We start from the raw sequence: 24,270 nt of genomic DNA, 5'->3' as shown, positions 1-24,270 counted from the left end.
TAACAAAGCAAGATCCAGGGAAGGGCTAATAAGCCGGTGGAAGTAACATGCACTCTGTGCACCTCCCTCGCCACGGAATTCGGAGAAAATTGTTTTCTGGAAAGTGTGTCTGGACAAGTGCTACTGAATCAAGCCTGAGATATGCGAAATGGAAAAGAAAGCAAAGTTCTTGACTTTTTGTTTTAGAGGGGTCAAAGGACGGCAGGTGTAGAGGGGGCTGTATTTTCTGTTGGGCTGAGTTTCACTGTATGCTAAAGAGGATAAGGGGGCTCAGACGGGGGTTAGATGATGGCTAGCGCCCAGTATTGACCACCCCAGGGGGCCCTACACGTGGTCTAGGGCCAAGAGGCAGCACCTGGGACCCGGTGGAACAGCACACCTCAACTCTCCACGGGTCCGGAGGAGTTCTCTGGCTGAGCCAGTGCACCTCATCCACGCGACATCCACTAGTCTGTCCTGAGCTCTCCGTCAAGCCCCGTGTGGGTCCCCTGATGGTGACGCTCCAGCTCTCAAGGCGCTCCCACTCTAAGGTAGGTGACGGGCATAACTAAATATAATCCACGGTACTGTGAGGCCGTGGAAGAAAAGGCAAGGGAGAGAAGAGAGATTGATGCTCACCAAAGAGCAGCCATCTGGAAAGGTTTTGCAGGGGAGGGGAGACTCTTCAAACTGTAACTTCAGGAATGACTCAGATTTCCCTAGGCCCTAAAGTGAGGGGAGAGTCAGGCCATGAGGAGAAGCGCAAGTCTGGGAAAGTGCCTGGCATTTTCCAGAAACGGCAAATGGTCAGGATGAGCTGCAGAACAGGTGCCTGGAGACTGCTGCGGAGCCTGAAAACTCGAGTCCCCCAGTGGGGCTGCTAAACCCAATCTGAACAACCAGAGACCAAGTCTGTGCATGGGGCTGCTGGGTCATAAAGTACAAATAAACGAGCGATAATGAAACAACTTACGGTGTCTATGGTGGTGCCACGTGAACAGGCTGATACTAGAGCTGGAAGGTTTGCAGCGATGCTAATACTGCGCGGCACAAACGCCAAGCGCCTCTGTGAGCCCAGAGTTGCAGGCGCTGTTTCATGCTCCTGCGGGGACAGAGCTGGCGCTGGGGAGGACAGGCCGGACCGCATCCTGGAGTGCTGTCGCTTTCATTCTTTTCTTCAATCACCCGACAAACCTTTGTGAGTGTTTACCTCATGCCAAAGACCAGAGACGAGAATATAGACCTCAGGAAGGCAGAGTTTGGGGCTTTACGGACTTTCGGTTTAACAGGGGAAGACATGTGGGTAAATAAATGAGCACGGCCGAAGACGGCAGGTGCCCTAGAAACACATTTTGGGGGCAGGAGGAGCGCAGAGGGGTTCAGGGTGAGGCTGCAGAATAAGGCAGAGCAGAGCGGCCTTCCTGGGGGAGGTGGCACTTGAGAGGACTCTTGAAAGATGGGGGGTAGGAAAGATACTCAGGGAGGAGGACTGGGGACGGGGCCACATGCGAAGGTCGATTTGGGGCTACTGCAAGTTCTTCTCGGAGCAAAGCGCAAAGGGGGTCTTTTCAAGGCCCGCGGCTCTCCCGCGGGGAAGCCCAGCCCAGTGCCGTGCGGCCCGCCGAGGCGGTGGTTGTGGTCCAGGGAGCCGCCGGGGCTCGCCCGCCGTGGTGGGCGCCTGGGAAGGGCCAGAGCCGGAGCGGCACCGCCTCAAGGGTCATGGAAACCGAGGGGGGGGGGGGGGCGGGGCAGCCAGCGACGCTGCGAGCCTCTGGGCCTGGGGAGCCTGTGCAGGCCGCGGCCTTTGTGCCCTCTGGTGCGTCTCCGGCGTTCAGTGGAGCCCCTCGGCGGTGATTGTAGCCTCCATTAGCACTTCAACGTTCCTACCTTGTTATAGGATCATCTCGCACCCAAAGAGCCCTGTTGTCTTCTAGCAAAGGAGCAAGGCACAGAGGGACGCACGAGCCAAGGCCCCGCGGGTCTCCAGAGAGTTGCCATGTCTGCTGTCTGCGAACGGCTGCGAATTCTCTGGGGCCCTTTTGGGGGAAAAGAATGTAAAGGAAGGGACCCTGTGAAGCAAGACCGGAGGCAAAACCGATGGAAATGCTAAATTTCTCCAAGAAAGTGAAGTGCAGGGGATCCCTGGGTGGCTCAGCGGTTTAGTGCCCGCCTTTGGCCCAGGGCGTGATCCTGGGGACCTGGGATCGAGTCCCACGTCGGGCTCCCTGCATGGAGCCTGCTTCTCCCTCTGCTTGTGTTTCTTCCTCTCTCTCTGTGTGTCTCTCATGAATGAATAAATAAAATCTTTAAAAAAAAAAAAAAAAGTGAAGTGCAGAGTGTCTGACCTAAGGGCTGGGTGTTCTTTTGAAAAGACATTGGTTGTCGAGCCTCATCCTACTGTCTCCTCTAGCCCCTGCTGCCTCTCCCGGGGCCAACTCCCTACATAGGTGATAGATAGATGATGTGATATATAACATTTTTTAGAACCTGCAGTTTCGTAAAAATGATTTTTAGTAATTCATATGGATATACTTTTGTTTTATCTCTGAAGAATTATAGCTGCTGGGTCTCCAGACGGACAGTGACAAACTGGGATGGTTTCCAGACCCTTTGTACACATCCCTATTTGTCAGTGTCCAGTGAACCCTGACTGAAAGAACAAGGCATATGAAGCTAAGTCCAGAAACTGGACAAAGAAACTGGATCCCTCTTCTGTCAGGAGCAGGCCCCCCACGGTGTAAGAAGCAGGCTTCGTGACTTGCCTTGCCCCTTGCCCCACTCCTCCCAAACTCACCACCTCGGACTCTGCCTAAAGTAGGAGGATAGCATGTCAAAGGAAGGGACTCCTATATCTCAAGGGGTCTTTCTTTTGATAGGGAAACTCTAACCTAACTAACAAAGGAGGAAAAAGGAAAACTAGGAAGGAGCAGAAGACAAGGTGGCAGGGACAGGCTTCTGCTCCTCAAATAGTTCTGGCATCTGCTCTGCCATGTCCTTGACTCAGTATCCCCGTGCTGCCTGTGTCACTTATTGCTTTAATCTGAATATCAGAGACCAGTTGCCAAAGCACATAGAGCAAATCAATATGTCAAACGTAGATAAAATAAACAAGTAGAGATACGAAGGAAAACAGTATCCTTATCCAGATGTGAGAATTTGACCTGATTCTCCTTGTGGTAAAGAAATATGTTGCTGAGGATTTAAAGATCCCAATAGGGAAAAATATGTGGAAATGCAGGACATGAATGAACCTATAAGAGGGTGCTTTAAAAGTCATTTTCCAAGTAAAAATTAAGACAGTATGTAATAAGGGATATCACCAGAATGTTAAGTTTCTTGGGGGTGAACTATATAACTACATTGGTTTCTTTTATTGCTATAGATGTGGATCCCAGTTCCTAGGAAAATACCTGCCATGCACTGGTGCTAAATATTTGTTTTCTGATTAGCTGGTTAAATTCTTGATTTAATTTCAATTTAATGGTTTGTGTTTGCTATGCTCATGAATTAATTTTATGTTGTTGTGGATTCTTGCACTTTTATTTGCCCCTCCATCTAAATATTCAATCCTTTTTAGATTTATTTTTTGAAGTCACCTATGTCCCAGGATTCTTTGGATATTTCTGATGGAAGAGATTCAGACCAACTTTATTCAACATGCTTCTTTTCCTAGAGCTGAACAACATTTTTTAAAAGATTTTATTGGGATCCCTGGGTAGCGCAGCGGTTTGGCACCTGCCTTTGGCCCAGGGGGCGATCCTGGAGACCCAGGATCGAGTCCCACGTCGGGCTCCCGGTGCATGGAGCCTGCTTCTCCCTCTGCCTGTGTCTCTGCCTCTCTCTCTCTCTCTCTCTCTCTCTCTGTGTGACTATCATAAATTAAATAAATAAATAAAAATTAAAAAAAAAATAAATAAAAGATTTTATTTATGTATTCATGAGAAACACACAGAGAGAGAGAGAGAGAGAGAGGGACACAGGCAGAGGGATAAGCAGGTTCCATGCAGGGAACCTGATGTGGGACTCGATCCCCGGACTCCAGGATCACACCCTGGGCCAAAGGCAGGCACTAAACCGCTGAGCCACCCAGGGATCCCTGAGGTTTCAGCTTCCTTAATGACCAAACTAGATTGCTTCTTTGGCTAATCCAATTGATGTTGCACTTCCAAATTACCCTTGAATCTGCCTACTTGTCCCCACGTCTCCTCTGAACATCCAAGTCTAAGCTACCATCATCTCTTGTTAACTCTAAGGCAACACACTCTTCTTTGTTACCAGTCTTGCTCCTGGAAGAACTAGTCTGTACCCAGCAGCAAGAAACTTGGCATCAGTGCCTCCATGCCATTCAGTGTGCAATGCCCCATTATACTTGGAAAACTATAAAACACTGCCACTGTGACTTCCACAGCTCTGTTTGAAATGTCCCCTCTGTCCCTATCCAAATTTAGTGGATCCTATTTACCTCCCCAAGCTGATATGCGCCACATTTGATGAACTGGCCGCCCAACAATTCCAAAAACAGGCTTTCCTGTGTCACACTTTGTAAATTATTGTTTCCTGTGCCTGCAATGCCCAGGTTCCCTTGGTTAGTTTTTGTTCTTTTTGTTTCTGTTCTGACAAGTTACAAATACAAAGACAACACCGACCTACCTACTTATGAAAATTAATGACTGTTAATACTTTGCTATTTTTCTTCAGTTTTTAACATTAAAATAATAAAACAATACAAAGTCCCTTTTGTTCTTCCTCCCACCCAGTGCCATTCCCTTGCCTTCTTACTCAGAGCAAATCATGGATGTTGTTGGCTCCCTCCCCAGCATCCATTTCTTTTCTTTCTTTTTGGTGTGACCTTAAATTTGCAAAGGCAAACACACACACACACACACACACACACACACACACACACAGTACCCTCATGTTTCAACAAGAGCTGGCTTTGGCCAGATGTGGCCCAGGAGACACAAGGGCAGGTTTCCTGGTGACAGGGCTTCATTTTCCCCCAGGTTACACACGGGGAAGCCTCTAACATTTCTTTTTTTTTTTTTTTTTTTTTTTTTTATGATAGGCACACAGTGAGAGAGAGAGACAGAGACACAGGCAGAGGGAGAAGCAGGCTCCATGCACCGGGAGCATGAGGTGGGATTCGATCCCGGGTCTCCAGGATCGTGCCCTGGGCCAAAGGCAGGCGGGAAACCGCTGCGCCACCCAGGGATCCCGCCTCTAACATTTCTTAAGGCTGCTACGCTGTCTTCTCTGCCTCAAAGCTTTGCCTTTAGAGAATGGCCTGCAGTGGGACCTGAGGAACTGGGCTGTCTGAATTTTGGATCTGATGCCAGAGCAGGAACTAAATGGTGTTCTTGTTTGTCATTCTTCAACATCTGTCCTCTGCTCCTCTTGCATAGCTGTAGCTAGTACCTAAAAACAATGTCAGCATCACAAAAAGAAGGGAATGACTTCCTTAATGTCTCCACCCTTTCCTCCCCAAAATGAAAGAAAAAGGATATTTCCTTTTATAGCTAATCATTTTTGTTAATGTATTATTTTGCTATATTTACGTTTGTGTTTATACTCAGTGCTCTGAAAAACTTACTTATACAAGGTTAAATCTCCATTCAGACATAAAGTGTTTAAAATAACAGCACAGAAATGAACTGTCTGTCTTCTCTCTGCCTGTAGGTTGCGGCATGTTTACTCTCCTGTCATCCATCACTGCAGCTGTCAGTGGCCTCCTGGTGGGTTATGAACTTGGGCTCATCTCTGGGGCCCTTCTTCAGTTAAGAACTTTATTAGCCCTAACCTGCCACGAGCAGGAAATGGTTGTGAGCTCCCTCCTCATTGGAGCCTTGCTGGCCTCCCTCACTGGAGGGGTCCTGATTGACAGGTATGGAAGACGGGCTGCCATCATCTTGTCATCCTGCCTCCTTGGACTTGGGAGCCTCATCCTGATACTCAGTTTATCTTATGAGGTCCTCATTGTAGGCCGAATTGCTATAGGGGTCTCCATTTCGCTCTCTTCAATTGCCACATGTGTTTACATCGCAGAGATTGCTCCACAACACAGAAGAGGTCTTCTTGTGTCCCTGAATGAGCTGATGATTGTCATCGGCATACTTTTCGCCTACATCTCAAACTATGCATTTGCGAATGTTTCCCATGGCTGGAAATACATGTTTGGCCTTGTTATTCCCTTCGGAGTTTTGCAAGCAATCGCAATGTATTTTCTTCCTCCAAGCCCCCGGTTTCTGGTGATGAAAGGACATGAGGAGGCTGCTAGCAAGGTTCTCAGAAGGTTGAGAGCCATCTCAGATACAACAGAGGAACTCACTGGGATAAAATCTTCCCTGAAAGATGAATATCAGTATAGTTTTTGGGATCTGTTTCGATCAAAGGACAACATGAGGACTCGGATAATGATAGGTCTAACCTTGGTGTTTTTTGTGCAAGTCACCGGTCAGCCAAACATATTATTCTATGCATCAACTGTTTTGAAATCTGTTGGTTTCCAAAGCAACGAGGCAGCCAGCCTCGCCTCCACGGGGGTTGGAGTTGTCAAGGTCATCAGCACCATCCCTGCCACTCTTCTTGTAGACCATGTTGGGAGCAAAACCTTCCTCTGTATCGGCACCTCTGTGATGGCGGCTTCATTGGTGACCATGGGCATCGTGAATCTCAACATCCCCATGAACTTCACCAATATCTGCAGAAGCCAGAGCCCTATCAACCAGTCATTGGATAAGTCTGTATTTTATGAGCCAGGAAACCTGTCAGCCAATGATGACACTCTTAGAGAACTCTTTAAGGGGATCACGGCCCACAGCCAAAACCCCTTAATGCCCACAAGAAATGACATGGATAAGAGAGGGGTGACAATCTTACCAAATGCTAGACTGAATCCAGCTGAATACCTGATAGTCACAGACCCTGCAGATGTCCCAGCTTTCCTGAAATGGCTTTCCTTAGCCAGCTTGCTTGTTTATGTTGCTGCTTTTTCAATTGGTCTAGGACCAAGTAAGTATTTAATTTTTTTATTCCTTCCCTCTTTGCCCTTATGAATGTTAACATATTGCTTTTTACCATCAGCACATCTTGTAACTGTGGTACCTTTTACGTAACACTACTAGAAGTAAAATGGGAATGATACTGACCACCTGATGGTTCTACTAATGTGGAAAGTATGCTTGGCTCATACCTCCTTTGTGAAATGTACAGGGCTGGTATTCAGCAGAAGGATTAGTTTTCCATTATCTGTCACATGAGGATAATTTAACAGCAATTGATTGGGGATAAGCCAGATCTTGAAAGATACGTATTGCCCAAGAGGACATATTGTCTTATGAAAGCAGTTTACTGGAATATTTTCTGCCACACCATTCTTGAGTTCTTCATAAACGGAAGGAAAAAAGCATTTAGATTTCCTTAAAGACACACCAGTGAATGCATTCAGTAATAATGAAGAAGAGCAAATGATGAGTTGGAAAGGAGGGTGGATTATTCGTTTAAGTACCTGTGTTTTATCACCAGAGTAACATCCCTGAGCACTTTACTCATTAAGTAGGAGAATGGTAGTCAAGTTACTCCCATTCAATACAATATAAACAATTTATAGGGAGATAGCTACATGGTTATTTTATTTTATATAGCTAGTCTACTCCAATGAGGAAGCTTAAACACTTCTCTTGAGCAAACTCTCTAGAGTTTTTTATAGCAGGTTGGTTCTTGCAGTTACTTGTCTTTAGCCTCGCACCCAAAGTCTAAAGTAAACCTCTATTTAGGGAAGTAAAGTGTAGTCTCTCTACCAGCCTCAACTCCTGCATCTCTCTCCCTCTCTCTCTTTCCTTCTCTGTCATTCTCTCTCTCAGACCTCTCTCCCCCCTCCCTTTCTCCTTCCTCTCTCCCACACACACAAAAATGGTGGTTGTTGTTGTTTACAAGAATCAAGGGCCAAACAGTTTTGCCCAAATAAAAGGAAATAGTGAAGCATAGGAACATGAGAGGACATAGGTTACTCTGAAGGAGAAGGAATCTCATGGACAAATTTAGATTTCTGGTACCAGGAACTGATACTGTTTCAAGAAAGAAAGTCACTTTAGGGCTTGCTCTAGTGATCTACTGTTAAGTCATTAACTCTTCATTCAGGTGATAGGTATCAAGAGGCTACTTTTTTTCAATAACAAGGAACTATGCTAGATCTTGGGGAAATAGCAATGAACAACACAGACACTGTCCCTGTCTTCAAGGAGATTATGCTCGAATTAACTGAGCTATATTCTCTGTGTCTGCTTCTTTCTGGTCAGCAACCAGCAGGCTTGGCCTGCTTAATCTCTGTTAATGAATAACTAGATTTGCACATAGCCGATATGGCCTCTACTGCAGCTCTGTTTCCTCACCAGCGCAGTCCACTTTCACTTCTAAGTGAGATCAGTCTCTGAATTTTGATTCTTTCAAATTCCGGAGTGAGAGAAGGAATCTCATTGACTGCTCTTTGCTCTGTGGAGTCATAAGTGGCTGTTCAGGGACACCCTGGCCACATGGTCCAAACTATGGATGGATTAGAACTGGCCCTTCCTCTGGCACTAAGAGTAGACAGATTTGCTTATAATGGACTGTGCATGGATAAGTACAGTAAATACTACAATACCATCAGCCTCTGATCTCTCTGACTTGCTTCTGAACCCTGGCCCTCCTTGTTAAGACTTAACAATGATAAATATTATTAATGAACAGTTTCCTAGAAACAGGTTTCTACTATTATTTCAAGATTCAGTCAGCTTGGGTGTGTACCTGTAAGACATTTGTCTTAGTCAGTTGGGGTTGCTATAACAAATCACCAAAGATTGGATGGTTTAGACAACAAACATTTATTTCTCCCAGTATAGAGGCTGCCAAGTCCAAAATCAAGGTGCTGGCACATTTGGTTGTTGCTCCGCTCCTGGTTTGTAGACGGCCACCATTTTCTTGGCGTGTCCTCACATGGCAGAGGGATGGACAGAGAGAGAACTAGCTAGCTTTCTCATGTTGCGTCTCACAGGGCACTAGTTCCATCACTAGCTCTACCCAATGACCTAATTGTCTCCTGAAGGCCCTACCTCCAAATATCACATTAGGAATTAGGACTTCAGCATATGAATTGTAGGAGTGACACAAACATGCAGTCCCAACAACACTAATAAGGTTCCTCTGATACATAAAGCTAATGAAACTGGAGAAAGCCTCTTATACTTTTATGTTTAAAAACTCTTTAAAGTCTACCAGAAGGGCAAGATACAAATGTTATTTTGTACCAAGGAACAACTTAACTTTCTTTGTGAACTTTTCTATATTAATAAGTATAGTAAGTTTTGCTCATAGGATAAACTTGGGTGGTCTTGTCTCACTGATTTCCTTTGCCAGCAACTTTCCCCCCTTTATATTCATCATAAAACTAAAAATATTGTTCACATCATTTTTTTTGACCCAATCTTTTGTTGTTGTTATTGTTTTTAAAGGTTTTATTTATTTATTTATGAGGGACACACAGAGAGAGGCAGAGACACAAGCAGAGAGAGAAGCAGGCTCCATGCAAGGAGCCCAATGTGGGACTTGATCCCAGGATTCTAGGATCATGCCCTGGGCTGAAGGCAGATGCTCAACTGCTGAGCCAGCCAGGCGTCCCTGACCCAATCCTTTGAAATATAAAGAATCAACTAAGAATTTAAGGAAAGCTTAGCAAAAAGAATAGGATGCTCTCTTTGTTTTAAGTCAGAGAAACTTTCGGGTTAACAGAGTATATAACATGGCACATGTTATATCAAAGACATTGCTCTTGAACTTCCAGAACCTACCGATTCTTGGTCAAAGTTATCCCAAGCTCATGTTACCTTTCTCTCTTTAGTTTTTGGGTAACTTTGAAAGATGTAGCAAATTCTGTCACTAGGATATTATTTGATACATTATTGTATTAGAACAAGAGTTCTTTTCAGGAAATTCAGTTTGATTTTGGAAAAAATTATTGAGGGCTTTTTGTTATTTACCTTTTAGAATTCATTAAATTGTATTCCATACTAATTCTTTTAAAACATATTTAGGCTTTGAATTTGACTAATATTTATTGACATCTATTGTGTCAACTACTGTACTAGGAAGGCTTTACATACTTGGGAGTATTTCATTTTACCTTCACAACAAGCCTATGAAGAAAGAGTATTCACCAAATTTTATAAACGGTGGCACTGGATCTCAGAGAGGCTGAGTGACTTGCTCAAATAGTTGAAAATGCCTTTTGTCTTCTGAAATTCACTGGTAATCCCTAGTCCAGGACAAGAATAGACAGTCTTGTGTTGGTCTTGATAATAAATGTTAATTACTTTTAGTTCAGTCCACCATGAAGACACATTAGAAGTAAGAATGAAAAAAAAAAGTAAGAATGAATGAAAGTAGTGTATCACCGTCTATCACATAAGGCTATTAAATGGGCCACTCTGCATTTTATGCAAGATACTGATAACCTCTCTTTTTCTGAAGTTCTGCTTGGTAAAAGAGCACGTACATTTCTAAGGCTGAGCTACAGAATAAGAGAGAGGGAGAATAATGATCAGCTTTGATGTGCTCGTACTTGAATAACTGAACTCAATTAAGATAACGTTTAATGTGTATTTGGTTAGAATTCAAGCTCAGCCATAACAAAGACCAAAATATCAGTGGCTGAAATAAGGTAGGAGTTTCTTTCTCTCTTACTGAGCAGCTGGATAGTTCTGGGTGCTGTGGAGGCTTCCAGGTACCAGAAACCAATAGATGGTGTCCCCAGACCTCATAGCCAGTGCTTTAATACTGGTGTTCAGTCTATCAAGATGACTATTTAAAAATATTAAGATGCATTTTAAAATTTCCTCACCCTTTTCTGATAGCTAATGGTCCCTTGAGAATAAGTGAAAGGCACAGAGTACAGTCAATTAAAGGGAGGCTGGGTGTAGAAGGGCCTGGAAAATAAGGCACTGTGAGCAATTCTGTCAGAGAAGAACCACTGTGAGTGATAGGGGACAAGGGGTTTCTTACAAGGCTTCCATTGCACACACTTGTGGAAGACACTGAGAAAGCAAAGGCCTGGAAGGAGTCAGTGAGAGGAAAAGGAGAAGGTCACTCATCGGGGCCGCAAGGAGAAGCTGGCGAAGAAGCCTGTGGAAGCCTGTTGCTCTGCATCTGACTGTGTCCTGCAGTCTCTGCAGATCAGCAGGGCCTGGGGAAGAAAAGCTGGACTTAAAGCCAGAGCGAACTGGAATCTGTGAGAAGAAACTGGAGCCTGAATCTGTCTCTCACTGCATCCACTCTGATGACTCTGGCCACCTTCAGAAAAACAGGTGTCCTGCTCTGTAGAGCTCTGATAGTGTAACTGGTCTGGTAGTAGGAGAGGCTGGAGGAGGGGACCAGCGCACTGGCTGCTCCCCTGGACTAGCAAGAAGAGACAGCAGGTCACAGCGACATGAACAAGCTGCAGTGATGTCTAGGACCCAGCATAGGGCTGATGGATGTGTCACTCTAGCCTTCCAAGTCTGGTTGCAAATTTATATTTCGGCCTACCCTCATACAACACTATACAGAGGAGGGAACGCTGGGAAATGTAGTTCCAGTTCAGCTAAATGGACACAGAACTGCCAAAGTAATAAACTCGGGACTAAGAAAGAATAGATGTGAATGTGGAATAAAATATTCCAGAACGTCAAGGACCCTAAATTCTATCTTCAAATGCTGTGACAGATATTTATTTCTTTTAATTAAAGCATTAATTGTTACAATGTATGCCTAGCTTCCATTTCATCTATTTCTGAAATGAGATGAGGTCATTAAATTCATGTCTTTTGGCTTTTGTTTCTTTAGCTATAAAACAAAACAAAACAAAAAACCACTTTGCTAATGCATTGTAAAAGCTTCCACATTTATTTTCTCAGGGGCATTCATGATCTCCCTTGAACTTATGACTCTCACTTATCTCTAGTTCTCTTATGTCATACGGCTTCTAGTTCCTTTTCTCCTGATGAGTACTGGATTTCTGCACTTTAAATCTTCAGTATCAGTCCAATGCTGAATTGTTTTCTCTCTTATGCCAGGAGAATATCCCTTTCTTTTCCATGCTGTCATTCGGTCTGATGCTCTGGGGCCTTTTGGTCAATCTGGTCAGTGACCAAGTGCTCTTGTATTTCCCCTCACGGATGGCTCCCGTGTTTATCTTTTCCTTCCCGTTTCTGCCACCTAGTCTACCCCTTGTGAGCTCATGCCTAGGTTCCTGGAAGTCCCTTCCTGTAGTTCTCATACCTTGCGGATCCTCGCCACGACCACCCGCCTTCCATAGGAGGGCCCCTTAAATACCAAGTTCCTGGTGTCAGCACGGCTCACCAGTCTTCCCTGGCTTCCTCCTTTCTCCCAAATCAGAGAAGTCAAATACCTTTCAAGATGAAATGAAGATTAGAAATTATCTAGTTCAACATATAACATATTTCTTTTATAGAAAATAAAGATGTCCAAGATGATTGAGATCACACAGATTTTGGACTAGAACCCCAGGCACCGGGAGCCTCATCCCATCCTCTTTCTGCTACTAACTGACCCATCTCTGAGGGTAGGACGGTGTGATTTTCAGGGCTTCCCATCATCTTCCCCAGCTTCGTCTGGTGCCGGCACAACTCTGGGGGTACCGTTTACCTGGTGGTCAGTGGCGTGCTGCCCAAGGCCACGGCTCATACAGAAGTAGCCTAGATCCTCCTGGCCTGCAAAAGGAGGGGGCCCCTCGCCGCCGTGCAACGGGCAGTGCGTTACCTGTCGCGCTGCCTTATGGCCCCTGCTCCACACCCCGGTCAAGAGACACAGCCCCCTTGGGGTCCTTTCCCTTCAGCTGTTTGTCATCTATGAATGTGCGTAGTAAACCTTGTTGTCTCACAGGGTATGGTGAGCATCAGGTGAGCTGATGCCCTCGGGAGCATTCGGGATGCTTTGAGTGTGTTGTAAGTGGAAGTCAGTATGATGACACAACTTAGTGCTTAATGATGAAGTGTATTGCTTCTGTATGTTTTTTTAAAAAATATTTTATTTATTTATTCATGAGAGACACAGAGAGAGAGGCAGAGATGGGGAGAGGGGAAGCAGGTTCCCTGTGGGGACACCCATGTGGGACTCGATCCCAGCACCCAGGGATCATGATCTGAGCCGAAGGCAGACACTCAACCGCTAAACCACCCAGGTGTCCCTGTTTTGGTTAATTAACCAAATATAGTTATTAAAATAAGCTCTTAGAGGGAAGAAATGACATCTCTATTTTTTGCTTCTTTCTCTTAAAGGAAGCACTGCATGAAAACCATGAAGGAATACATTTGTGTTTCTAAGAGGGAGGTTGGAGGAGAAGGAGTTTAAAAATGAGATACAAATATAAGAAAGGTCTCAAAGTGTGTTATTTTTTATTTTATTTCTTAAAAGATTTTATTTACTTATTCATGAGAGTGTGTAACAGAGAGAAAGAGAGGCAGAGACACAGGCAGAGGGAGAAGCAGGCTCCCTGCAGGGAGCCCAATGTGGGACTCGATCCCAGGTCTCCCATCGATTCTCGATCCCCAGGACGCCCTGGGCTGAAGGCAGCACTAAACCGCTGAGCCACCCAGGCTGCCCTCAAAGTATGTTTTTTATATGTGTCAAGTTGTCTGGGGCAGGCAAAGTGCCACGTAAGCTGGAAATGCTAGGCTGCCACGACACTGCTGTCCCTGCCAGTGACCATTGTGAGGCTTTTTGCAGAACAATCCATCACTTCAGCATATTTTCAAAAATCTGGTTTTGCCTATAAGATGAGAAGTACAGAAGTTAGGAGTGCTCAGAAATAGGTAGCAGGAGGCATTTAGGGCTTTTCTTTGTTAAGTCATGAAGAGTTATTGGGAACTTCAGACTCAGTATCTAAAAGTAGCTCTGAAAAAAAAATAAATAAAAGTAGCTCTGGATTTGTCTTGGACACCTAGGCGTTTTCCTGCTGTATGGAGAACAGAGTTCCTTTTGCTAATGAGATGGAGAATCTCATGGGGTATGGGAAAAAGAAATGACCCTTCATCTTATGGTTTCTTCAACTTATAGTTGTGGTTCCAAGGCCTAAGCTGGGTTATGTGTAAGTATGGGTTCATTTTTTTAGAAAAGGGAAAGCATGGACTTTGAAGTAGGTCGCCACCTAGAGTCGAATCTCAACTCTGCCACTTGCCCGCTGTGCAACCCTAGGGAAGTTAGTTAACCTCTCTGTGCCTCATAGTTTATCATTTATAAATGTAGATACAATTAAGAGTTATCTTACAGTATTGTGAGGATTAAGTCACCTCATAATAAAGTCCTTAAAAACGGGCCCTAAAAAGTGCCATATAAGTCCACATTGAGTAAAATACATAAGCCTAAAGAGCTGGATATTCATGCATGGGATCAGGAGGCAGTCTAAGAATCTCAGATCTTCCCCGCTAAAGAGAACAACCAATTATTTCACACCCGTAGTTTGGGGCTGTTGATTCTCCTAGAATTTTTAGAAGAGATCTGGTAATTGTCCTTGTTTTACTTGCCAAAAGTCAGTTGTTTATGCCTGTGTTTATGTTGTAGTTATTCTTTTGTAAAGAAAACATATCCTAGGAATGCCAATTCAATCACCAAAATCGTATTCTAGAGTATTGGTATAAACTGCACAAACCAGTGGGAGTTTAGAGAACGTTTTTAACAGGAACAAGGTTTGGTTTTGTTTTTTTGTATTTTTTTATTGGAGTTTGATTTGCCAACATATAACACCCAGTGATCATCCCGTCAAGTGCCCCCTCAGTGCCCATCACCCAGTTACCCCAACCCCCCGCCCACCTCCCCTGCCACCACCCCATGTTCATTTCCCAGAGTTAGGGGTCTCTCATGTTTTGTCTCCCTCTCTGATAGTTCCCACTCATTTTCCCTCCTTTCATAATCAAGGTTTTCATACCAGATTTTGAATGCATTATAAAGTGTATCAATCTGATGTGATTATTGCCCAGGTATTTCATTTAGAGAGTTTATTGCTTGTAACAGACACAAGTCCTTTGCATAAACAGTGGTATAAAGGGAAAAGTACTTGCTTTTCTAAAGTAAAATTGAAAGGGAGACTAAAACCATTTTTATTGGGCAGCCCTGGTGGCGCAGCTGCCTGCAGCCCAGGGTATAATCCTGGAGACCTGGGATTGAATCCCACATCGGGCTCCCTGCATGGAGCCTGCTTCTCCCTCTGCCTGCTTCTCTGCCTCTCTGTGTCTCTCATGAATAAATAAATAAAATCTTTAAAAAAAATTTTTATTAAACATTCTTAAATATGAGTTGGCTTAGAACAACATTCCTTAATTGTATTAGATCACAACATAGTTTCTTCAGCCAAAAGAAAAAAAAAGAAAAAAAAATTCTATTTTTAGGTTAAAACACATGCCCTACATCATTTTACTTTCTGGTCTTCTGTTTTCCTAATTGTAAAATAACAGGGTTGCCCTAGAATCTAAATTCAGGAGGGGTCATGAATTTGGTTGGTACCAAGTAATCTCATGTATTTTATTTTATGCATTTAAAATGTTATTCAAAAGAACCCATAGTCTTCACCAGCTTGCTGAAGGATTCGTGGCCTAAAGAGGTTAGGAGCCTCTCCCCTCCATTTTTTCAGTAACTAATACAAAAACTCTTCCATCAAATGAAATCAAGATATAGACTCCATTGCTTTTATTAGAGACCTTTATTAAACATTTGACTTTCTATACCTCATTTTTCACTTCAAAAATATGTTCAAAAACTGTGTTTCTGAGGTGATCCTGATTATCACTTAGCTCTTTTTAATAGCTCCGTATTTGTCCATCATGGTTCAAACTTCAGGGTAGAACCAAGGATTCCTGACATTGTGAGGACTTAGAGCCACATGAAGATTTCTCTTCTACTCATGCTTCAAAAATAAAGCACCGATGAGCCCAAACCCAAGGCATGAAATTATTCTCTCATGAGTTCATTTGAGGTGATATTTGTATAGAAACCCAGCCCTTCTTAAATTAGCCACTATAACATAGAAAAATGTGTGTAGGTATTCTTTCCACAATAATTAGAGCTTTTCAAGATCCAAACATTCCTGCGTTCATAAATTAAGGAACCTCCTCTCTCATCTCATGACTAGTATCTCTTCATGAAAGCAGATGGAAAGAATTTGTCCAATGTCACATGTCAAGTTCGGTAATGAGTCTGTAACGGTTATCCTTTAACTACCTCTGTATTCACTCATTCAAGCAGAACCTCACACTGTAGACTGAGTGACAGGTGCCACCAAATCAACTCCTCTAAGCTCTTTTACCAAATAGGCAGGAGTTCCAGCAAGAAAGCAATTTGGGGTGACCAAGAGGAGAGGGGAGAGGGAGGAAGCGATGGGGATTTGTTAATTCACTCACTTAATGCTCACCCATGATATACTGGGCCCAGTGCTAGGTGTGGTTAGCTGGGGACAGGTGAGTGAGGTCCACAGCTGCCCTTGTGGAGCCAGTGGTGAGGATAGGCAATGAGCAAGAACATGAATACATGTATAATACAGTGTCAGGAGGAGAGAAGTATTCAACTCTAGGTGGAGATTAGAATGGTAAAGAAACAACAGGAAGGATAAATGAAGGAGCAGGTGTGGAGGAGGTCACATGGTCACAGAAGGCCTTCCTGGGGTGGTGATGTTGGGCCAAGGCTTATATGAAGAAAGCAGTGTGAAGATCTGGGAGCAGAGAGTTTTAAGCAGGGTTGATGGCAGATCCAGTGGCCTTGAGGGGATGTGAGCTTGAAGGTTTAGTGGAATAGTAAGAAAGCCTGTAGAGGCTGTAACACCAAGTGTTTAAATTCAGACAGGCTTTGGCACCCAGCTATCTGGCTTCCACTCTTAGCTCCAGGGTGTAGAACTTTGAACAAGTCAATTTCTCTCTTGAGGTTTCTTTTAGTTTCCTTATCTAGAAAATGAGGCAAATATGGTCTACTTCATAGTGGTGGGGTCAAATGAGGCAACCTGTATAAAATGTTCCTAGTTCAGTTCCTGGTGTGCAGTATGGACTCAGTACAGTTAGTTCTTAGTGTTAACAAATATCAGGTTCTGGTCTAGACATGACATGAATAGTTCTGATAATGCCAGCACTGACCTCAGCAGGCATTTTGCTTAAGTCATGTCAGGACACACAGGACATGTTCCACGGCCCTATGTTGAATTGTAATGCCACGGTCCTCCTCACCTCCCTCCCATACACCATTCCAGTTGGGTCAAGACTAAAAAGGATAGATCTATGTTTTAAAATATGGTTTAATTCTGGATTACCTACAGTGAAGAGATCTTCCTAGGGAACCAGGCAGGTTTTTCCATTGGGGTGTGAAAGGTGTGATATAGGCTGAGCAATACCCAAATGTCTACTCTTCCAAGTTGGTGTAACTGATCTGGACTTTATGTCCTATGTGAATACAAACTATGTCTTTTTCACAGTTGTTTCCTCTAGCCTAACCTAGGGTCTGGCCCACAATAGGGGCTCAATAATTATTTGTTGAGTAAGTTAAAAAACGTTTCTAGAATACTCTCAGCTTCTGTGAAAGAAGGGGCAGCTCTCTCTCTCTCTAGTCTGGAGTTATATATCCTGATCTTCTCTGGTATGTATCTGGGTCAGTACATAGGGAATCAGAAATGAACGATGGTATGTGGAATCCCATGCACATCTGACCAAAAATTGTATCTGAATAAAGCTACTCAATTGAGGACACAAGGCCATTTTCAATATTTGATGATCTAAGAAAGTTCATGTTTTAAATGTCCTAAAATTAAGGCCATTTAAAAAAATTTATAATGCTAAACAAAATATTCATTTCCAGATTTCTAGCCTTTCCCTTGAAAATAAATATTGAGATTAACAATATCATGGGATAATTTTTCCTACTTTGGTTTAGTAATTAGATGTATTTAAACTTGACTCTTTATAAAAAGGACTTGAGACAATTCCTTCACAGTTTTCCAAAAGAAATATGTGAAAATCTGAACCTGGTATTTGCGGTTTGTTTTTGCTTATTTAATTAACATTAGAGTTTACAGAAATATTTCAATGGATTATCTCAGACTTAACAGTCCCATTAAATCCCTCAAGATGTAAAGGGCAGTCCATAATTAGTAATAGTAATAAAAGATCTTTGTGGAAAAATCATACCATAGCTGTAAGTGATCAAACTCTGAAGAACTGCAAGCTGGCTAATATTTTATTCCACTTGCAAATTAACAAGTTAGCCTTTCTCAGTTTTATGGATTTTGGAAAACAACATAAGACTTCTTGATCAGACAGGACAATTTATCACTCCCAGCAACAGCAATAGCTAGAGTATCAGCATTGCATCATTCCCTCAAGCCCCAGTACCCACAGGGCAACATGAAGAGAACCAGATGACACGGGCACATATAATTGGCCATTTTTGAGAAGAGGATCGCCAAGCCTAGGGAACCCAAATCTTTTATAATAGACAGTAAGCCAGCCTGATTTCCTCTGTGGAAGAAGATATCTTTAATTTTTTGGGTAGTAAACAAGCCTTTCCTCCAGAGGAGACACTATCTCTGTCTTCTAAGGCTGTTTGTCATACAAAGAAAACCCAAAACAAAAGCAGTCAGTGCTTTTGCTCATATGACACACAGAACTGCAAGCGCCCCATGAAGAATTGTCTCTCAGGTCAAGAATCCTAAAAAGGCCACTTTTCTGTTTTAAATAAGAAACTCGAAATTTTTTAAGGTTCAAAAACTGTAGAGTCTAACTTTTTGTTTGGTTTAGTTTTATGGAGTTTAGCCAGCTTTTTGGAGCATGGGTATCAGTAGGAAGCATAAGACTCATCTGCCATAACATTTAAATTTAGATTTTTATATCCAAATAACTTTAGCTCTTCAAAAAGAAATTGTTCATGTGATGTTTGCACAGCTAAAGATTTTGACATTCCAGGGATGTGAAACAGCAGGTTCTAATTTAGAAGTTTACTTAGCTGCTTTACTCCAGGAGATGCTGGGTTTAGAACAGAGAAGCTTACAAACCAGAAGTATATCCAATGTTTCAATAAAGATTCTGATAGTCTTCAGATTTCCTCCTAGATACTAAGTCTTTAGTATTCAGAATCATCAAAGTTAAAGGCATTTTTACTGGTCATCTTTTTTTTTCTCTGTCATTCTTCTTATGGGATAATCACAAAGCTTTAGAGAAAAGGCATGTTTATTAGACTTTAAACATGAGAATTTTAGTATCAACTGTAGCCATTAGTCAATCATATTCACACATTGGTTTGTGTTAAGTATAAGTTAGGTGTTAGGTATGTAAGCTTAAGATTTTTCACATTTTTTTCCTTTAAATCTCAGGTTTTAGTTATCACCAATATTCCCATCCATCCTGTTCTTTTTTTCCAATTAGTGAAATTAAAGGCCATTTTAATTGATTAAAATGATGAGCTATTTGGCCCTCTGATGTTAATCATTAATATAATGCAAAATAAATAAAAATTAGTGTCTGAATAGTTTTATGCTAAGTTTGAAGCCAAGCAAAGGAGGAAAAACTTAAAGACATATGTGCCCTTACCTAATTAAATCCTAAAGTCCTCTTTGGAGTCAGATGATGCAACCGACCAGAACCTGACAGAACCAGTCTAAAAACTGCATTTTTGTAGGATGAGCACAACTCAACACACAGTGAAATGACACCATCAATTCCATTACTGTGGGCAATCGTTCACATAAAACAATAGAGTTGAACTTTCCTCACAGTCCTGTGCCCTTGAGAATTGTGAATTATCAGAATAGTAAAGACATTAAAGAAACAGACTAAGGTTTTAACACTATCTTAATAAACACAAGCATTCCTTTGTTACTTTATTGTTTTCCAGAACACAATGTTAAGAATTTTTCCAGGGAACATTAATAACATGAAAGACTATAATACCTTTCTGATTAAAGTCCAAAGCATCAATCATCAAAAAAGCACAAAATAACATATTACATCTGAAGCATGACATTCCAGTTCCAGTGTTAATTTAAAAAGGCTATTTTCTTATAACTCCTTTTCTTTTTCATTTTGAATCCTAGTTCAGTGGTCTGAAATTGGGATATTCGTACTCCTCGGGGTTGATTTCGCAGAGTACTGCTTCAGTCATGCATCAAGGAAAATCAATTTCTTGATTTTTAGGAAAAATCTGTTGCCTAAAATTTCTTCTTTCTCAGCTTCCTAGGAATAATTGTGCTTCCACTTTAAGTGGAAGAAAGTAAACCTGTTAACCCTCAGAAAACTTATTATGATGATACATGTCCCAAATTTTAAAAAAACTCAGGAGCACTAATCCAAAAGATAATTGGAAATATTGGTGTAAGTGTGGTATAGAAAAATGACTCTAATGACTGGATAGTAATCCTTTCATAGGCCTACAATTGCCAACAATTTGCTTTCAACAAAATTAAAGGATGACCTACTAAGTGATCAGCTGATGTATCATTACAAATAACTTTTTTTGTTGTTAATTCAAAAAACTGAGTGATATTTCTATTATAAAATTTCCTCAGTTCCCCATACTTTTTCATTATTCTTGAGAACAATAAATTTCATCTAAAGAGTAGAAATGTATCATGTTATTCTAGAAATGACATTCATCCACACATACATAATTTTAAAAAAACTCCCTGTCCATTAAGAGAGATTTTTCAACAAATTTCACTTTTCATTTCTAATAGTTAATTCTAAAGATTTATAATATAGTTCTATAATTTTTATCCATTTTGTATTATTTATTGTATTAATAACTGAAAAAAATACCTAAAAGCTCTTAGGGGAAATTTTAAAAAAAGAACTAAAATTTCAGTTCAGTTTATGGTAATTTTTTTCAGAGCATTATGATGAAGTGATCAAGACTTTCAAGTTTAAAATGCATTGCAAAAGGATAAAATACTGAGTCCAAGGTGAAAAACAATATAAAACTTACCTTAAATATCTTATTCCTATATTTTTTAAATAGATGATGATGAATATCAGGTATGGTATTTCAATTCTACTGGAAATATTTAAAGAGTGAGAAGTGCTCTCTTCTATATGTTTGAATTTATAATACAATAGAAGTTGTATTCTTTGCTGGCACCTGGGTGGCTCAGTTGGTTAAGCGTCTGCCTTCAGCTCAGGTCATGATCTCAGGGTCCTGGGATTGAGCCCAAGTCTGGTACTCTGCTCAGCAGGGAGTCTGCTTCTCCTTCTCACTCTCCTTCTGTGTTCTCCCTCTCTTTCTCAAATAAATAAATAAATAGAATCTTTAAAGGAAAAAAAAAAAAAGAAATTGCATTCTTTGCTATCATTTAAATTTACAGTGAAAAGAAAGTTTGATGTTGACTTATAAATGAAAGAAGGTACTTAGTTTTAAAAATTATTTTAAAGGGACACTGGGTGGTTCAGTGGATGAAGGTCTGCCTTTGGCCCAGGACATGATCCCGGAGTCCTGGGATCGAGTCCCACATCAGGCTCCCTGCATGGAGCCTGCTTCTCCATCTGCCTATGTCTCTACCTCCCTCTGTCTCTCATGAATAAATAAAATTTTAAACAATCTTTTAAAAAATAAAATAAAAATTATTTTAAAGGCTACACAAGAAAGTTTAAAGTCTACTGCCAGTAGCTTTTTTTGTGAGCAGGTATTTGCTCACAAAAGAAAGTCATAATTAATTCTGGCATTTTTTTTTAAACTGAGAGTTATTCCATTGACTTCAATTTTCCTTGAAATATGTCTAAAAAAATCATTTCAGTTGGTGTTGACTAGAAATCATTAAGATAGAAAGATTGGGGAACATTAAGGTTTTGATTGCTTTTCTTGGTTTATTTAAGTGCTAGAAGATAATATTCTTGAGTAAAATATTTGCTTTAGAAGAGGCCAGGCATGAGCAAAACTCAGAGAGATGAAGAGAAAGGGGAATATGAGAAATAAAAATAAAAACAAATGAAAGCTATTGCATCATCACTGATGTTGGAGACAGTGGCCCACAGTGGAGTGTCTTCTTTTAAAGAGCAGACCGTTCCCACTTAGGGAACTTTTGAGGCCAGGATTTAAACCTCTGGTTGGAAGGAAATAGGTGTGTTTTCCTCTCATATTCACATTCAAGGGATCTCTTGGCAGACAGAGAGCTAGGTGTGCTATGTGCTTTTTGCATACACAATAAAAGCCATGGGATTTGGCTTCACCTTTGCAAAGTATGGAACACGGACTCTTTGGCAAATCAAATCATTGAAAATTCTGCCTTCCGAGTTGCCAAGAATTTTCTGGCAAGAGTTTAAGATCTCCGTGAATCTTTCAAACCTGGAACTAGTATGCCAGGAAGTTTAGGAAGCACTCAGCAGGGCAAGGCGAGGGCTGAAGTGACAGCCTCAGTGGCTCATATGGAGGGGGCAGGGGGGTAAGTGTGGCAGGTTATCTGTGGGAAGCCTAAGGCATCTCCATGGATTGCCCCAGCTAATGCAAGTCCATGTCCTCCACGGCACACAGATACACCGCAACATATTTGTCCTTCATGGTCTTTTCATGATGCTTTGTGCAGCCATAAACCCAGTCTGCAGATTTCATCTGGATTAGGCAAATCCTGATGGGCAGCCCTGTTACTTAATATCATGTGAGATACAAGTGTCAATACTTGTGGGCAAAGTGTGTCCCAGCAAGTCTTAACTTCCCTGTATCCTTGCAGCACAGAGAAGGCCTCAAAGATGTACAGACTTTGACATTAAAGGAGGCAGGATTGCTGAGGTAGTTGTGGAACGCAGGGGCAAAGGGTGGAAGAATGGAGGTCAAGGAGGATTGTTTCAGGGCCTGCCTAACAGTAGTGGTGGCACTCACTTGAGAGGAGTTCACTAGGTCTCTAATACTCTATGAATTCCTCATGAGCAAACAGCACAAGCACCCCCTCACCACCCGTGGGTCTATCTTCAGGGCAGGGGAGAACAAGGACACCCGGAGCAAGCCACCTCTTCTTCACTGTGGCATGTGGCATTAAATGACTTCCTCTGGTAGAGAAATGAGGCCATCCCATTAGAGAAAACATCAGTGATTTTCAGAAAACTTCTACTTGTCACTCTGAATATCAACATATTAAATCCCCCTGTGATAGTTTACATCTCTGTGCTCTTTACTTATGAACTGAAACAGAGTTACTCCATTTTTTTTCTACTTTGGACATCCCTAGCTCCTTTCTAGGGAACGGATTTTGGCCTGTCAGATTTTGGCATCATCTTACTCCTAAGTCGGCCATGGAGAGAGACTCTTATTCTTTCAGTAAGTTTTATCTTGCTGCAAGGATCCTTTTCAGAACTTCATTTCACTTTCTCGATTTGAAAATCTGTGAGTTTAGGGTGCTGATATCATTGTTAAAATAATATTCTCCTCGTTTTTGACTTGACAGATTCTTACTGGGAGGTTGGATCATCCTTGTCAAAACCCTTGTCAACTGCTACAACACCCAGTTTGTCAATATTAGATAAACCAAAGAATCGATTCTTGAATTCTTTCTATCAGATCAAGAAAGAAGTAGAAGCTTTCTGCAATGATACATTATTTTTTGGAAATATCAGGTGCAAGGCTTTCCTAACAAAGTCTCATTAGAGATGGAGGGCAGTCTCTCAATGTTCAGTCCATTGCTCACTGATTAGTTCAATGAACCTGGCTCAGGTGCATGCCTAGGACAGGCTTTCAGCGTAGACTGTGGGTCCTTCTAGGCCAGCCTTTGACAGTTCAGACTGAGTGCTCGTAACTAAGGCTTTGTGAAACAGTCTCATTTTCTTGTTGGCGAGACCCACCATTTTCTGTAACGGCAGGATCAGTTCATTCTCATCTGACGCCAACATGAGTGTGATGGCCGCAGTGATGATTTACCAAAATCCCACCAAATAATTCCAAAAGGTGGTCATGGTACAAGGTGAGGAAGGGAAGAAGAGGTTTCAGAGGTGATGAAGTAGGGATGGAGGTAGATCAAGAAAACCTGTGTGAGCTCATTTAGAAAAGAGTGACCCTTCCTCCACCTTCTTCCTCCTCATGGCTGCTAGAGCAAAAGGTGATGAGAAATCCTATACAGCACTGTGACAAATACGGGCAGAAAGGGGAATAGGGGTCTGTGGCATAGATTATTTAACTTCAAAAACATTGGATTTACATACTTTTATCTTGTATTTGTCCAGGGGCAGGTCATTACAAAGGCTTCGCCAGAATTAATGCGACTGTCATTCTACCCAAAGCCAGATCCCCAGTCTCACAAAACTCAAGACAAGGTCACCTGAG

The 24,270-nt window shown here is 42.0% G+C and overlaps 1 protein-coding gene across 3 annotated transcripts in view; it reads left to right on the top strand.

Moving 5' to 3' along the window:
* Positions 1-24,270, top strand: part of SLC2A12 (solute carrier family 2 member 12) — an 83,352-nt gene that overhangs the window by 12,865 nt on the left and 46,217 nt on the right. For all 3 annotated transcript variants that reach the window (XM_072824220.1, XM_072824219.1, XM_072824223.1), the window contains exon 2: positions 5,656-6,987. In XM_072824220.1, the coding sequence (XP_072680321.1) occupies positions 5,656-6,987 (1,332 nt within the window). The remainder of the gene's footprint in view (positions 1-5,655; positions 6,988-24,270) is intronic.

This window comes from Canis lupus, chromosome 1 (genome assembly GCF_048164855.1).
Source record: "Canis lupus baileyi chromosome 1, mCanLup2.hap1, whole genome shotgun sequence".
NCBI classification, from domain to species: domain Eukaryota; kingdom Metazoa; phylum Chordata; class Mammalia; order Carnivora; family Canidae; genus Canis; species Canis lupus.
This window is presented reverse-complemented; position numbering and strand designations above follow the sequence as displayed.